The 13,530-nt window shown below is 48.5% G+C and overlaps 1 protein-coding gene across 1 annotated transcript; it reads left to right on the top strand.

The window, feature by feature from the left end:
• Window positions 1-553: 553 nt before the first annotated feature.
• kctd3 (potassium channel tetramerization domain containing 3) lies at window positions 554-12,541 on the top strand (the record flags this gene model as incomplete). Its single annotated transcript, XM_079997893.1, is given in 20 exon segments — window positions 554-715; window positions 1,483-1,536; window positions 2,835-2,880; window positions 3,222-3,295; window positions 3,504-3,562; window positions 3,699-3,779; window positions 3,918-4,079; window positions 5,008-5,098; window positions 5,257-5,447; window positions 5,604-5,719; window positions 6,843-6,930; window positions 7,281-7,397; window positions 8,018-8,188; window positions 8,779-8,934; window positions 10,305-10,401; window positions 10,780-10,973; window positions 11,273-11,286; window positions 11,289-11,434; window positions 11,594-11,716; window positions 11,944-12,541. Coding segments are annotated over 20 exon segments (2,646 nt in total). The 5' UTR covers window positions 554-647.
• Window positions 12,542-13,530: the final 989 nt, after the last annotated feature.

Genomic DNA, 13,530 nt, shown 5'->3' with positions numbered 1-13,530 from the left:
ATTGCTGTAACGATGTCTCATAGAAATCGCGAAGATTTCGGTGGGAATCTAGAAAACTACATCTATTGTAAAAGCTGCATGCGCAGTTTTATATGTGATTATTATCAATAATAATAATAATAATTATTATTATTCGGTATAAAACAGCGCAGCGCGTAAACCCTGTCCTATAGCGGCGCGACAACACCGCGACAAGACGGCGCCGCCGTTGCCGCGCCACGACGGGCAGGTGCAGGGCGCGCAGAATCGAACGCACCCGACGTGCGTGACGCGCTGCGTGGGAGAGGCGGCCGCCGTCCGTCCTTCAGCCCGAGCGCGCAAGATGTTGACCCGCGGCGGGCGGAGGACGAGGCGGCTCCGCGAAAGAACGACAGTGGCAGCCGCCAAGGACCGAAACACGCGCGGGAAATAAGGGAGTATTTGGTGCGGCGGTTTGGAGGACTCGGCGGCGACCAGCAGCCCCCGGTTTCCCACCGCGACCCCGGGGGGGGGCTTTATGGAATCGGGGAGCGGAGCGGGTGAGAGGGCGAGAGGCAAGGGGACGTCAGCCCGAGCTGCGGGGGGAGACGCGCGGAGCCGCTAGCTAGCTGGGGCCGGTCGCGGCGGGGCGGACTGGACGCAGCTGACCGCACGCTGGTGCATTAAACATGGCCTCGAATGGGAACTTGGCGTCGGCGATGGGCGAAATCATCCAGTTGAACGTCGGCGGGACGCGGTAGGTTCTGACCGGACAGCTCGACTCCTCTCACTTAGCACGCACGCGCACACGCACACACACACACACACACACACACACACACACACATTAAATAACTGAGCATCACAATGATGAACAGCTAGCTGCGGCTACTCATGCACTATGTTCCCTGGTACTGTCACTTCATTATCACTTTATCATTCTCTCTCTAACACACACACACACACACACACACACACACACACACACGCACGCACGCACGTCGGGGGGGGGGGTGACATCAGCTATGACGTAAATTCCATTTGACGTGACACATGCCACCGCATCCCAAGGCCACTTCACCGAGCTGCTGCTGACCCTCTCCCCCACGACGCTCTCGCTCGACACAGCGGTTCTCAACGTGGGGTCCGGAGACCCCCTCCCCAGGGGGCCCCCCATCAAGAGGTCCCAGCGAAGTGATCAATGTTTAAACGTCACTGGCAAGACAGGCGTGACGTCAGCACCACCAGTGATTACACTGTAACCGCCGGTTCGATCCCGGTTTCGCTGTAATCGCCCCAACTGTGGCGTGGGCAGGTGCGGGATTTCGGACTGAGTCATATCTAACTAATAAATCGTCTCATATCTGCGACGCACGGACAGAATCCAACCGCAATGTCACCCATAATTGCCCAACGCTGAGAGAATAACTGTTCTAACACTGTTCTAACACACCAACTATAGTGTATGTGCGGGCAGTCGGCACATTGCAGCCGTTCTAATACTTTGTTTATTGTTCTGCGCAGGTTCAGCACCTCCAGACAAACTCTGATGTGGATCCCAGACTCCTTCTTCTCGAGGTGGGTGTGATGGTGTCTCCACTGTTAACGACTGTTTGCCAACGGAGAGAGACGGGAAGTAGTGCGGCGGCGGCGGCACTGTAAGGGTTGTTATGTGTACACAGGCTGAACAGGCTATGTAAACAGGGTCCAAATCTCGCACGAATCTCTTCTAGCGTGTGCATCGCTTAAGTTCAGGATGGAGGTCAGGATACTAATAAGACGGATGGATTACTGACCAACGGGATTCAAACTCACGCCTCCACTCTGCCACTGTCGATACCCACCATTTTGGAATTGAAGCGAAGCTGTCTTGAAATAATACTGAAAGGAAAAGGGACATAATGTGGGTTTGGAAATGCTAAGGAATGGATAATATTGCATTTCTTATCAGGGGTTCTTTGACATGTCAAGCAATAAGATTTAAACTCAGTAAAATGAGCAGCCCCCCCAACCTCCCCAGAGGAGCACAGATAATTAGGCCTTCGCCTCCATTTTTCTCCGCTGGCCTCCACTTTTTTTCGATCAGGACAAAAAGGTGGAAAATCTAATTAGGTTGCTTTGGCAATGTATACGAACAAAATTCTTATCAGTTTATTTGGCTACAGTGAAATATTTATTGCGCAGATTTTTAACCCATCAAAACATGACTACATTGCTTATTTAAACCTTCCCATTTGATCATATAAACCAGTTTAATCTATTTGCACTGGTCTTGTGTCATCAGTTGGCCGGACAATCTTGTTTCTGTACCTTTGGTGGAAATTCCCATCATTATTAAAAAGTTTAAACCAGCATTTCAGAATTGAATCCGCTGCGAAGGATGAAACAGTTGGTTAGGGCGGTGCAGTAACACGGTGGCCATTACGAACCAAAGTGTGGGCTGAGCTCACAGTTTGACGACAGCTGACAAAGTGGCAGCGCCTGTCTGTCTGTCTGGGCGCCCAGCTGTCTCTGCGTCTTTTTGTCCTTCTCTTCTCTGTGCCGTTCCTCCGCCCACCTGTCCTCAGTCCTCAATAAGATGGGTTGATACCCCATCCAAAATATCTATTTAAACACATCCATACTGGATTCAACATATGCTGATTTAACGCTTTAGTCTGAGCATTTTGTCCATACTGCAAAGCGACTAGATCAACTGATTCATTAGTGTCCAAACAATTTTAGATTAAATTCCAGTGTCGGGTGATATAACAGTGTGTGTGTGTGTGTGTGTGTGTGTGTGTGTGTGTGTGTGTGTGTGTGTGTGTGTGTGTGTGTGTGTGTGTGTGTGTGTGTGTGTGTGTGTGTGTGTGTGCGCTCGCGTGCGCGTGCCTCAGTTTGCTGAGTGGTAGGATATCAACTCTGCGGGATGAAACAGGAGCTGTAAGTATTATCTCTTGTTGCCTCTTGATGCATTAGGCTAACCCCAGGTCACGCGGTGCCGGTGGCTGACTGGTCCTGTTAAGATAAGATGAATACAATGAGCTATTTTCTTCCAGTTTTGCAGCCGAATTGAACGTAACAGATGATTTTGAGATTATGAACAAGGGAAAGTTACCAAACTAGACAAATACACAGGACCAAAGAGGCTCGTGCCTTCGTGGTTAATTTCAGCAAAATGCTCTATTGTATTCTTCTGGGTTTCTCCCTCAGTTAGGTTTCAGTTTAAATCTACTAAAAATACCAAATTGAATCACCTAAGCCTCCTCTGTTTTATCTTCCAGATTTTTATTGACAGGGACCCCACAGCTTTTGCACCCATCCTGAATTTTCTCAGAACCAAAGAATTAGACTTGCGGTAAGAGGTTTTGATAACATTTCTAAAATTGAGTTATGGGTAGTGTACAGGCTGAAATCCCGTTACGTTTTACTTAATGTTTGTAAACGGCTTGTGATTTAAAATGTTTGAAAATATTCCAAGCGTTCTGGAGGAGGACTTCTCAGAGCATCAGAAGACAAACATCTGGAATGAGGTTGAACTGACGTTCTTTTCGTCCTCTTGGTAGTGGTGTGAACATCAGCACGCTGCGCCACGAAGCCGAGTTCTATGGAATAACTCCTCTAGGTATGTTTCAGGAATTATTCAGAACGATTTAACAAGTAATTGTAAATCCCATAACGCAAATGTACATGTATAATGTATGATATAATGTATGTTATAGTTCCTGTTTCGGCTTGTGTGTGTGTTACCCCTGGTGTAGTGCGTCGCCTCCTGCTGTGCGAGGAACTGGATCGTTCATCGTGTGGAAGCGTGCTCTTCCACGGCTACCTCCCTCCTCCAGGTATGGAACCAAGTGGACTGAGAGGAGACTCAGTCCTGCACAAAAAAAAATGGTTATTATATAATCACAATTATGTAATAAATAAATAAATAAATATGCATTTCAACTTGTTATTTTTGCTGTTCTTTTCGCAAACAGTCATCCCATCCCGCAAGTCGGGTCCCGCCTCCTTAGCGTGCTGTCCCGGCTCTGAAGACCGCCCTGCTCCGAGCGGGGCGGAGGGGGGCTTCACCCGAACCTGTCCCCCCCCCCACGTCGCCCTCCCGGGCCCAACTAGGCCGGAGGACGGCCAAAGACTGGGTAGGTACACTGGAGCACGAGGGTAAATGGATCCACACTGCATTACATATTAAAGTCCATGGGCGACAGGACAGTACGCCTGAGCTCGGTGAAAAGCATCATGACTTAATCACTTGTTTAATAATTGATAGAACGCGTTGGACGTTTGGAAAAATGAGCTGACATTATTTATTGGCGGGAGTCTTATTGTCACGGTATAATTCATGTTTAAATCATCTCGAGTGCATTTTCTTTTGCGGGTTGAATTTAATCCTGTTTACGGCAGATAGATTTCCATCATCAGAATTCAAAATGGTTCTCAGCGTTTTCAGAGATGGAACGTGTAATGGAAGGGATTGGTCCATATACTAGGATGCTGTGTGTGTGTGTGTGTGTGTGTGTGTGTGTGTGTGTGTGTGTGTGTGTGTGTGTGTGTGTGTGTGTGTGTGTGTGTGTGTGTGTGTGTGTGTGTGTGTGTGTGTGTGTGTGTGTTAGTGAGTGGGTGAATGTTTGAGAAATATCCTGTCTGTGTGTGATGCCTTGCCAAAACACGTATGTGGATAGATGGTTGCATGTGTACTAGAGCGTGCATCTGTATGCGTGTGTGTTTTAATGCTGGCACTAACGTGACCTGACATCCTTTAGTGCGTGGAGTCTAATGCACTGACGGAGGCAGCCTAGTTTCACATCAGCTCTTGAGATGCAAGTGTGTGTATTTGGGAATGAGGGAGAAGGAGGTTACAATTGGGGGGAAAAAAATGAAAAATAAAATAAAGATTGTATGCCAACCCTTCCTTGTTGTGAATCTGTTTTTGTGTTGAGCTGTTAAAAGAAGGTCAACACTCGAGTTAAGTGTTGACCGCTTGCTTTAGAAAATGACTAATTAGAACTGTGTGTGTGTGTGTGTGTGTGTGTGTGTGTGTGTGTGTGTGTACGTGGAATTGGACAGGCCCTGTGATTGACCCTCGGAAGGTGCTGATAATCACAGGACACCACAACTGGATTGTTGCTGCTTATGCACACTACGTCATCTGCTACAGGTATCACCAGTGGGACATTCTGCTTTTAGACCATTTTTATTCAGCATTCAAAGGGAGCAGGCCGTTGTGTATTTGCAGATTTGCAGTGGATGTTGTCCTTTATTTGTCCCCAAACGCTATTCCTGGTGACCAACCTGGTTTTGACATGACTTCTCCAGGATTAAGGAATCGTCGGGATGGCAGCAGGTCTTTTCCTCCCCCTACCTGGACGGGACCATTGAACGCATCGCACTTAACGCGAAGGTGGTGGGCGGTCCCCACGGCGACAAGGACAAGATGGTGGCCGCTGCCTCCGAGAGCAGCATCATCCTCTGGAGCATCCAAGATGGAGGAAGTGGCAACGAAATAGGTAGGGAAAAGTTTGATTTTTATTTTTTTCTGTGTTTTTGTTTGTTTGTGTGCATGGTCAATGCGGCTGAATTGAGTTTTCAGTAATTTTCGACCGTCCTGCATCTCCAAATACAACCTTTTGATATGAATCTGTTGCCGTATGTCTTTGTTGCAGGTGTATTCAGTCTGGGTGTACCAGTAGATGATCTCTTCTTTATTGGTAACCAGCTTGTTGCTACGAGCCACACTGGGAAGGTCGGGGTTTGGAACGCAGTCACACAACACTGGCAGGTAGGGCTGCATCTGTGAGTGTGTGAGTGAGACATTGACTTCCATCTTGTCTGTGTTGTGTTTTTGTTGTAAATGTGTGGAAAAAGGCAAAACTATAACTTTTTAATACAAATAAAGAATTAGAATGCTGCATTACTGTACAGGTACTCCTTAATTAACGCCCTACCTGTTTAATGACCGTTCAGAATTACAAGCAGCTCTCTGACCGGTCTGTATTATACAATAATGCTGCGTGCGCGGCGTCTCAGTGTCAAGCATCTCATCGCGAATCACCCTTTATATACACTATTTACATTATATACACTTGTCGCAGTTCTGCCTGCCAAACACCACCCAAGTGGTGTTTCCAGGGCCCTCCGGCACAGAGACAAGGACGACGATGGGTTGTAGACACCGGTTTATTGTAGAGAGGAGGCTAGATGGAATAAGCCAGGAGCAGATTGAACATGTCATGACGGGGCTCCCATCCTGAGTGAGTGTGGGAATGGGGGTTTTAACCTGTTGCTCATTGGCCCAACCAAAGTGCAACAGGTATGCAGCCACCCTAACCCAGTCACCTCGATCCAGGTCAGGTGTGGCTGCTCAAACCATCACGTCTCCACGCCAGAAGATTCAAGATTCAAGAGATTATTTGTCACATACATATACATACGGTCATACATATATGCAGTGAAATGTCATGATTATGCACAATAAGCTCTAAAAATACTAAAATGTGTGTAACCGACATGAGGCGCTCAGGCAGGCGGTCGCGAGGGGCGGTGCCACAATCGCGATTCTGGGTCTATGATTATATAATAGTATAAACTGTCTGTGTTGTATTTAATATACATTTAAATCCTCCTAAATGAAACTTACCTTAACTTACCTCCAGTACTTACCTCACAGAGTAGAAGTCCTGTATATCACGCATCACCGTCCTCAGTCTCAGTCCCGTTCCCACAGTCTGTCAGTATTCACTACACTGGCTTTCACAATCGCCACGCCCCCTTACTGTGAAATAACACGGGTCCGTGCTTATCAACCGGTTTGCTTAACGACCTGGTCCTAGGAACGGAGCTTGGTCGTTTAGTGAGGAGAACCTGTACATTAGTCTGCCTCTCAATGAGCCTTTCTGCTGTAGGTTCAAGACGTGGTTCCTATCACCAGTTGTGACACGGCTGGCTCCTTCCTATTGTTGGGCTGCAACAATGGATCCATCTACTACATTGGTAGACACACACACACACACACACACACAAACAAACGTCATGTTAGAATATTCACACAGTGAAAAAGGTAAAGATTCTGATTTCCGGCAGAGATTGTGTTGCATCAACAAACAAAATAACAAATTTAGATGTATAAAAATGATAGACCCTTAGTAACATTTACTGTATATTAGACTGAAATGTACAGTTTTTGTTATTAAATGTTGTTACATATTTTTTCTTCACCTCTTCTTCACACTGGGAACCACTCTTGTGTGTACACAGGCTGCCACATTATCTCCTGGCCCTCCCTCCCTCTCCTGCACACACAAACACATGAATATTTAAACTTCCTGTTGTTTGGTTTCCAGACATGCAGAAGTTTCCGCTGAGAATGAAGGACAATGATCTCCTGGTGACGGAACTTTACCACGATCCCTCCAACGACGCCATCACTGCGCTGTCCGTCTACCTCACACCCAAAACCAGTAAGAACAAACAGTACAAGCGCCTGGAAAACGAACACAGCTGAAATGTCGCACGCCGAGACCTACTGCGCTCCACAGATGTCGCTGAAAACCTTAGCTGGAAGGAGTCCCAGGGTGACGCTGCAGCTCTTTAGTCCTCATCGGTGACAGGAACAGACTCGTACTGGGAGACCTTTTTAAGCATGTCTCCCTTGTTGTTCTGCAACACAGGAGCTCCAGCGAGCAAATTATCTTAGCTCATCAGTTTGGTACTTCAGCCGATTTAACTTTTTCCTTTTGCCTCAAAGTTCTAACTTTCTGATGTCATGATCACCATAATAATAATAATAATATTAATAATGATGATGACGTTTTCATAAAATTCATTGGATTAAACATTTTGGAACTGCACTATTTATGGTGAGATGTTCTTCATTGTTTCAATAAAGCATGCTTGATGCATGTTGGCTTTGTCAAAATACAGACATGCGTATAAGTGTGCCAGACCTCAAGATCACTTTCAAGGACACTTCAATAGGGTGAATATATTGGTGACATTCAAAGTCATTAACCGTTACCCTGCTGCCTTGTTCTGTGCTGATGAAACCTTCTTTCCTTCTCCCCATCCTCCCCCGCTCTAGGTGTGAGTGGGAACTGGATCGAGATCGCCTACGGGACCAGCAGCGGTGCGGTGCGGGTGATAGTTCAACACCCAGAGACGGTGGGTTCGGGCCCCCAGCTCTTCCAGACGTTCACCGTCCACAGGAGCCCTGTGACCAAAATCATGCTGTCTGAGAAACATCTGGTGTCAGGTACGGGCCCACATGGGGGTGGTGAAGACACAAGGGTGCTGAACAAATAAGGAAGTTGTTTGAATGATTGCTGTTCAAGAGCAGGAAGGAGTGCGGGTCCTGAAGTGGCGGTAGAGCTGGTGGTCTAGTCATCTAAAGGTTGCTGGTTCGATCCCAGGCTCCTCCTGCTAGCATGCTGTAGTGTCCTTGAGCAAGACAATTAACCCCTAATTGCTCCTGATGGCTGCGTCCGTCGGTGTTTGAACAATTGTAAGTCGCTTTGGATAAAAGCGTCTGCTAAATGATTAAATGTAATGAACTTAAGATATAAAGATATATCATATTGTGATGCAGATTTGTAGTTTAAATTAATAACCATGGGAAATGGGACTACACTTTTCGAACAGCTAGAGGTCTGGAATATTTGAGTGGGTTTTATTTGAAAGTTGGCGTTTCTAATTTCAAGTTCATCTAGTTGAAAAAGTTAAAGGTTAGAGGGATTCCTGACATGGCGCGTGTGTGTGTGTGTGTGTGTGTGTGTGTGTGTGTGTGTGTGTGTGTGTGTGTGTGTGTGTGTGCGCGCGTGTGTGTGCGTGCGTGCGTGTGTTTAGTGTGCGCGGACAACAACCACGTGCGGACGTGGACCGTGACCCGGTTCAGGGGGATGATCTCCACCCAGCCCGGTTCCACCCCCCTGGCCTCCTTCAAGATCCTGTCCCTGGAGGAGACGGAGAGCCACAGCAGCTACTGCTCCGGGAACGACGTCGGTAATGAGGAGGGAGGGAGGGAGGGAGGGCGGGAGGATTGACGGACGGATCATGCGAGACAATGGTAACGCATGATGACGGGGCAAAGAAGAGATGGGGAAAGAGCAAAGAAATTAAATGGCGCTGAGAGATGGGGCATAGAGGGAGGGATAAGGACGTATTGTAAGGAGAGAAGGATGAGTAAGGATTGAAAGAGAAGACGGGAAAGTGTACTGTAAGTGTTGCTTTGGACCAGGGGTAGTGATGGATGAGAGGGAAGGAGAGAGAGAGAGAGAGAGAGAGAGAGAGAGAGGGATGAAGACGCCGTCCCCGGAAGAGCGAGACGTGAGGCGGGAGCCAGGCGGCCTGGATGGAAATGCAGCGCACGTGTGTCGAGTGCACGCCCTGCACTCTTCCCGAAGCAATTTAACGACGCCATTTCTGAAGACAGGTTGAGGTTCCGCTCCGTGGCCTCATTCACTAAACATTTCTGAAATTCTTCCCACTTTGGTGCTGGGGAAGAAAACTGCCCCCCCCCCCCCCTCAAATCCCTGCAAGGTTTTGTTCTCGCCCCAGGTGCTCCAGGTGATGGATGCCAGTGCTACACGAACTGGTTGTGCGTGTCTGTTCATGTTGATTTAACGGCTTGGAGCCGTGTCATCGCCACTGAAGGCAAATCGCACCTCAGGGCTGTGAACTAATCGAAAAGAGGAGAAGAGAACGGCTCCGAACAAAGCCCTCTGGTCCCTGAGGACGCTCTCCAATAAAAGCAAATACTGTCGGTGTACTTTTGGGTCCTTATATCTTATCATGAAGGACTTTGAATAAGTTTTGTTAATCTGGTTATAATCAGGTTATGTTAGGTCTACCAATGTAAAAGTCAATGTCAAAGCCCACTGAAACATTTTGTTTATCCAAAGTGCCTTTTCACCACAGTGATGATTACTCTTCCAAAATGTCAACACGTCTTAAAGTTATGATTAGCAGAGGCAGGGCTTCCCAAACTGGCTTCCATGGTCCCCGAGGGGTTCTCTCAGGAATTGAGGGGGGGAACAGGAGGACAACAAAATTATATAAAGAAAAAAAAGAATATCTTTTCATATCTTTTTTCATGGATTTTCTTGTATATGCATTTATTTTCACAAAATGATTATACTCATACTTAGTCATGGTATACCTGAGCTGAGGGACAGAAAACAGGTGCAGCTGGTGCTTTTCATAGTACTCAACTATTTTATGTTATTTGAGCAATTTCCCTTTCCAGTGTTGTAATTCATTGTTATTTTTTGTTGTTGTTGTTGTTTTTTTTTGCCTGTGTGTAGTTAAGGATCTGAAAGGTCAGATTTAGAGACTGGACATGAGTGATGACATGTTGGGATTTGTGCTCTTAGGCCCGTTTGGAGAGAGAGACGACCAGCAGGTCTTCATCCAGAAGGTCATCCCCATCACCAACAAGCTGTTTGTCAGGCTCTCCTCCACCGGAAAGAGGCACGGTGTTTCCTTCTCTTTCTCGTACTCCCTTACCTTTCTTATTCCTCTGCCTTCAACCTGTTCCTATCTTCTTTCCTCTTTCTCTGTCTGACTTGATAACCCTATTTATAGAGGCTTCTTTTGCCCTCCTTGCTTATGTCTGTTTCTTCCCTCCATCACCTAAGTTGTAGTTACAGATAATGTTTGTACCATGCACCAGATTTCCCCACGAGGAACATCTGCCGAAACAGATGAATCAAATAATGATTTGTGTACAGTTTGTTTCCCATCAAAATGAGTACGTCATACATTTGTCAGTAAATGTGTGGTATCATTTATCAAACAAAAACATATCCTTAGAAAGCGCGTTTGTGTGTGTGTGTGTGTGTGTGTTAGGATCTGTGAGGTGCAGTCGGTGGATGGGACCACCATATCGTGCTTCATGGTACGGGAGTGCGAGGGTTCGAGCCGCATGGGGTCGCGACCCCGCCGCTACCTGTTTACCGGCCACGGCAACGGCAGCATCCAGATGTGGGACCTGACCACCGCCATGGACACCGCCAACAAGGCAGAGGAGAAGAAGAAAGACGGTGAGCGGGAGAGAGATGCAGGGAACTGAACTTTTCAAACGAACCAGCTATTAGGGACCATTTCTTGGGGGGTTTTATGTGAATTGCACATATATTGAGTTATAAATACTGAATTTTTGCTTTGTTATTTTACGAAGATAAGATTAGATCAGTGTGAGTTCCATAACAAAGTTGAATTTTTAATTCAGGCTAACAAACTATTTAGTCCTGTATTTTGCTAAATTCTAAATAGTGCAGCTCTATATTGTAAGACACAGGCTACTGGGGTTGTGTGTTTGTGTGGATGTCTGTGTCTAAAGTCTACGTTGTGCTGGGTTTGAAGAGGTGGGGGGGCCCACGGAGGAGGAGCTGCTGCAGCTGCTGGATCAGTGTGACCTGACCGCATCCCGCTGCGCCACGCCCAACATCAGCCCCGCGCCCTCCGTGCTGCACCACGCACGCCTCCGAGAGTCCTGCTCCAGGTGAGAGAGACTGTGGTGAACAGGGACAGAATAAACACTCCCTCTCACGCACACACACACGCGGCAAAAGATCAGAATGAGATTGCTTGGCCCCTTTTTTATTAAAAATTCATATTTTGCCCGCTGTCTCACACCTCATCAACTCATCATCACTTCCAGTCTCCAGCTCCAGCCCCAGGAGACGATCCCAGAGAGTCAGCCTACATACGGAGCCGTGCGACCGTACAGAGAGAGCCCCCTGCTGGCCAGAGCACGACGCACAGAGTCTTTTCACAGCAATAGGTCCTTAGAATGTTTTGAATTCAGTTTAAAAAAATATTTGGCTTCAAAGTCATTAAGATGTATCACATTTGAGTTGAATTGAACAAAATTAACATTCGATCTGATTTCATTTATCGATATTATTTGGTTTTGGCAAAATCGTCCTTATGTAACTCCTTGGTACCTGCAGTCACTCTGTACATACACACCTGCTCTGAAAAGCCCTTCATCTTCCTCTCTTTGTTCAGAGACTTCCAAAACTTCTCTCTGAGTCGAGGCATGTTGGAGAGCTCGGGACAGACGGCGTCTCAGGGAAACTGCCTGGCCCCCGACGCCCGCCGCTCGCTCTGTGATTTCGGTCCAGAGGACGGCGACAGGCGGGCGTCGGCCCTGGACATCTGGAGCAGCCGGACCGTGAGCTCCAGCTCCAGCATGAACTTCAGCGCTCTGGCCAGCGCGGGCCCCCCGGGGACGGCGGCAGAAGGCGCTCCGGAGTCGTCGCGGCAGCCCCCCGGCAGCCCGGGCGCGGGCGGCGACGTGCGGCGGAAGGTGCAGCTCCATTCGGAGGACGGGGAGGGGGCGGCGGCGGCGGGAGGCGAGGGGGGGAAGGCGGAGGGGGGCGGGAGGAAGAAGGGGATGCTCGACGGGGGCTTGTTCCTGGCCAGGAAGAGGGCGCCACCCATTCCCTACCTCTCCTCGCTGCCCTCCTCCTCCGCCGGGTCCGAGGGCGGAGGCAGCGACTCCTCCTCCAACGCCTCGCCCTCCCCCACCAAGCTGGCCTCCTCCACCTCCCCCCGCCACAGGAAGCTGGCCCCCGAGCTGTCCAACCAGGACAGCAGCCTCTAGCTCCTTCCTCCTTCCTCTGACCGGGGGAAGCATCTCAAAGTCAAGGTCATGGACTTTTCATTCAAACGGGGGGGGGGGGGAGCCTCCAACATGGTGGTGGAGGAGCTGCGACACAAACCTCAGAGCACCAGCCACGCGGAGGATGTGGGGACTATGTACAGCAGACATGAACCCGTTTGAACAGCAAAAACGTCTCTTAACCAAATTGTGAAGACCAACAGATCTGCATATCAAGCCGCTCAGCCTGAAACTCCACGTTCATCTCATCAGAATCGATGCGGACGCCGCGGCCGCGACGTGGATTCTGTTTGCACCTCGAGAGGGAATCAGACCCGACGCTCAACCAGGAAAGCTCTGCAAAGAAGAAGCGCGTCACAGTTTTCGTCCGAGGGGAAAGAAAACAAGGAGGATAATGAAACTCCCGCTGTGGTTGGTCAAGCGTTGATTGGATTAAACATGAGAGAAAGCAACATCTAGCGAGATCATGTATCGTCACGTCCTCAAGGCTCGTCACTTGGTTTCCACGCAGAGTTACATTCTTTCCTCGATTTTTTTGATTTTTTATTATTTTTTTTGTATTTATGTTTTTTTTCGCGCCTCTTTGAAGGGGGCCGGGTCCGACCGGAACTCGGAGGGTCTCCGTTATCACAACTAAATGAGGCAGTGAGCTGAGGTTGGACGTCGAGTCTGATGGGGTGGAGGTTCTGGAGGCACAGCCCCCCCCCCCCTCCTGTGACGCCACCTCCGTCTCCATACCGACGGTGCACGTCGCACGGTGTGCAGGCGTCACAATCGGACGCCCAGGCGGTTTTCGGTGACACCGCCGTTGACCGCTAACGTTTAACATGACGGCTTCTCCTTGTCCTCCAGCCCCTCCCCTGCAGGTCATCTCCAGTCGTGTTGTTGTGAAGAGGCCGTCTGAAGCCACTCTGTCGCCACGCTTGTGAACATTGAGTTGTAAAAGAGTTTGGCGCGTTTGATATATATTT

This window comes from Zeus faber, assembly GCF_960531495.2.
Source record: "Zeus faber genome assembly, chromosome: 3".
Taxonomy (NCBI): Eukaryota; Metazoa; Chordata; class Actinopteri; order Zeiformes; family Zeidae; genus Zeus; species Zeus faber.
Note: the sequence above shows the minus strand (reverse complement) of the source record. Positions and strands in the feature narration are given on the sequence as shown.